Source organism: Alligator sinensis, unplaced genomic scaffold (assembly GCF_000455745.1).
Source record: "Alligator sinensis unplaced genomic scaffold, ASM45574v1 scaffold61_1, whole genome shotgun sequence".
In the NCBI taxonomy this organism is placed as follows: Eukaryota; Metazoa; Chordata; order Crocodylia; family Alligatoridae; genus Alligator; species Alligator sinensis.
In genome coordinates this window covers 412190-415270 of record NW_005841986.1, presented here as the reverse complement: position 1 = coordinate 415270, position 3081 = coordinate 412190, and the positions used below count along the sequence as shown (strand labels likewise).

Sequence of the window (3081 nt, the reverse complement as noted above, 5' to 3'; positions counted from 1 at the left end):
CGAACGCGGGGGGAAACCCCCCCCCCCGCGCCCCCCCCTGCCGATGGCCGCACCCCTGTCGCGCACCTGACGTCCCGCAGGAGGAGAAGCTTCTCAGGCCGGTCCAGGATGGCCAGAAGTGGCCGCACCAGGTCCTCCACGCAGCCCTCGTGGACGTACTGTGGGAGGAGGGGGGGCAGGTCACATCAGACCCTGGGCTGCAGCCACCTCTGGGGTGGGGGGTAGGGCTGGTGTCGCAGCACCCGGCGAGAGGAGGTGGCTTTGTAGAGGCAAGAGACCCCCGCCCCACGATGCATGACTGGGGGCCCAGGGCAGTGGGACCCAGTGGTTAGAGCAGGCACGACTGTGGGCTCTGGGTGTGCCTGGCCCAGCCGGCCCCTCTCACCCTCAGTCTGGAGCAGGTCCTGGGGCTGTGGGCAGCGGGGCTGGGAACGGGGCAGGTCTGTGCACTCAGAAGGGCCCTGGGGAGGGGCAATCTGGGTCGTGTTAAAGCCCCCCCATCCCCTCAGATGCTCATTACTGGGGTGCAGAGTGCACGAGAGCACGCACATGTGTAGCTTGAACACGCCTAGGTGCTTGTGATGTGGGTGCTATGCATGCGTGCACACATAGGCTTGCACTCACCCGAGTGCTATGTGTACATGTGCCTGCGCTCCCATCTGGGGCCCATAGGCAGGTGTGCGCCCATGGCTCTCCCCCAAGGCACTGTGTGCACGCGCGCGCGCGTGCGCATGCTCTCACCCGGGTGCTGCGTGCATAAAGTGTGCAGACGTGTGCCGTGCTCTCCCTCAGGCACCGCGGGCACGTTCAAGCACGTGCCCACACACTCACCTGGGTGCAGTGGCGCAGCACAGCGGCCACCTCGTCTTCGCCGAGCAGCTTGGTGGCCATGTCGCGGATGAGGAGCAGGCGGCTCTCGGCCTCAGGGCCTGCGCTCTGTGGGCTGGGGGCACCCAGGACGCTGGCGCGGGGGCCTCTGCCTGCAAGCAGCCACGCGGTCAGGGCCCCACGTGCGCGGGGCTCAGGGCTGCAGCCCCTGGAACTGCAAGCACGCACCCACATGCATGCACCCGTGCCCATGCACATGCATGCAGACCCATGCCCACGATCACACATGCATGCACACACGTCCCTGCACGGATCCCTGTGTGCGCACACAAGCGCCCCCTCCCCGTCTTACCCCGTTTCAGGCTTCGGCTCACGAATTTCTGCACGGGGCTGGCTGCAAGCAGAGGGGCCACGTCAGTGCAGGCTGCGGACTCCCTCTGCCTGGGGGTCCCAGGGTCGATGGCCCCGGGGGGCTGCCCCAGAGGGAGGCAGTGGTGACCCCACCTCATCTCCCTGCCTCGGTTTCCCCATGTGGGCTGGACACAGCCCAGGGCAGAGCCCACGCATCTGCCCTCCGCGGGGGGACTCTCACCCCCTGAGCTCCCCGTACCTCTGTCGGGCTCGCGCCCCGGGGACCGGTCCCCCGGCCCCGCCGGCTTCTCCTTCTTCCTCTTCTCCTCTGCGGGGGCAGCGACCTGGGCTGGGCTGGGCTCCCACCATGGCCACGCGCACCCCGCCCGCCCGCCGGCTTGGTTACCCCCACCTGGGCCGCACACCCCTCAGGCAGCCATCTTGCTTACCCCCCCGCCGCCATCTTGGCCACCCTCCCTTGAGCAGCCATCTTGGTTACCCTTGAATTGCCACCTTGGCCATCCTCCTGTGGGCAGCCATTTGGGCCACTCACCCCTCAGGCGGCCATCTTGGCTACTCTGCCATGGGCAGCCAACTTGGCTATCCCCTTCCTGTGGGCAGCCATCTTGGTTACCTCCCTGTCGCCATCTTGGCCACCCTTCCATGGGCAGTCATCTTGGCCACATACCCCTTGGGCAGCCATCTCAGCTACTCTACCATGGGCAGCCATCTTGGCCACCCTCCCGTGGACGGCCACCTGGGCTACGCACCCCTCAGGTGGCCATCTTGGCTATCCCCTTCCCATGGGCAGCCATCTTGGCCACATACCTCTCAGGCAGCCATCTTGGCTACTCTGCCATGAGCAGCCATCTTGGCTACCTCTTCCCGTGAGCAGCCATCTTGGCCATCCCCCAACCGCCGTCTTGGCCACACCTCTTGTTAGACAGCCACCTTGGCCACCCCACCCCCTCATAGGCAGCCATCTTGGACATTCCCCAGCCCCGTCCCAGCCCTCTCTCCTGAGGCGGCCATGTTGGACAGCCCTCTCCCTCCTTCCCAGCGGGGCCAGGGCAGGGCGCAGGGGCCGGCGGGCACGTACCGCAGACGGTGAGGTAACTCTGGGAGCGCTTGATGGGCTGGCGGGGCTGGCCGAGCGCCAGCAGCAGGGCCGTCTTGGGCGAGTCCACCGGGCCGTGGCCGGGCCGGCGCCTCCGGGCCAGGAAGGGCTCGCGGGCGGCCTCGGCCCGGATGGCCGTGTCCCGCAGCAGCTCCGGGGGCCGCACCGTGCGCCACGTCTCGGCGCCCGGCGGGTCCGTCTGGATGGCCGTCTCGGCCCACTCCCGCTCGCGCCGGCGGCTCCGCTGCGGCCCATCGTCCGTGGAGATGCCCACGTCCACGTGGCCGGGCACCGCCAGCCCGTTGAGGGCGCCGAAGGCCGTGCCCGAGGAGTAGGACGAGACGGAGGAGCTGGTCTCCGAGGCCTGGGACAGCTGCTGCAGCTGCCCGTTGGCCACTGGTGGGGGAAAGCACGGAGCCGTGGGGCGATGCCGGCTCCGACCACGGAGCAAAACCAGTCGCCCCGTCCCCCTCCCCAGTGCAAACCAGTCTGAGCAGGGGGGAAATCCCTTCCTCCCCACTGGGAGCGCGGGGGCGAGACCCTCCCGCCAGGACCCCACAGGGTCATGGGCCCTGCAGTGCCAGCCTCTCAGGGTCCTGGCTCCCCGCCCCACGGGCCACGGGGCGCTTACATCTGTTGAGCCAGCAGTACTCGGCCACCATCTCCTTGTAGGCGGGGAAGCGCCCGGTCTCCTGCGGCGGTCGGAGAGAGAGGCGGTGAAGGCCCCAGATGGCACCTTTGAGGCGAACCCGATCCCAGCCCCGCGTGGCCGTGAATAATGCATG

At 68.5% G+C, this 3081-nt stretch overlaps 1 protein-coding gene across 1 annotated transcript in view; it reads right to left on the bottom strand.

Annotated features, from left to right (window-relative positions):
* Positions 1-3081, bottom strand: part of PDZD7 (PDZ domain containing 7) — a 14534-nt gene that overhangs the window by 7169 nt on the left and 4284 nt on the right. The window contains exons 6-11 of the mRNA XM_025201198.1: positions 2928-2988; positions 2059-2692; positions 1439-1533; positions 1181-1222; positions 832-980; positions 67-158 (exon numbers count right to left, since the gene is read on the bottom strand). Of these exons, the coding sequence (XP_025056983.1) occupies positions 67-158; positions 832-980; positions 1181-1222; positions 1439-1533; positions 2059-2692; positions 2928-2988 (1073 nt within the window). The remainder of the gene's footprint in view (positions 1-66; positions 159-831; positions 981-1180; positions 1223-1438; positions 1534-2058; positions 2693-2927; positions 2989-3081) is intronic.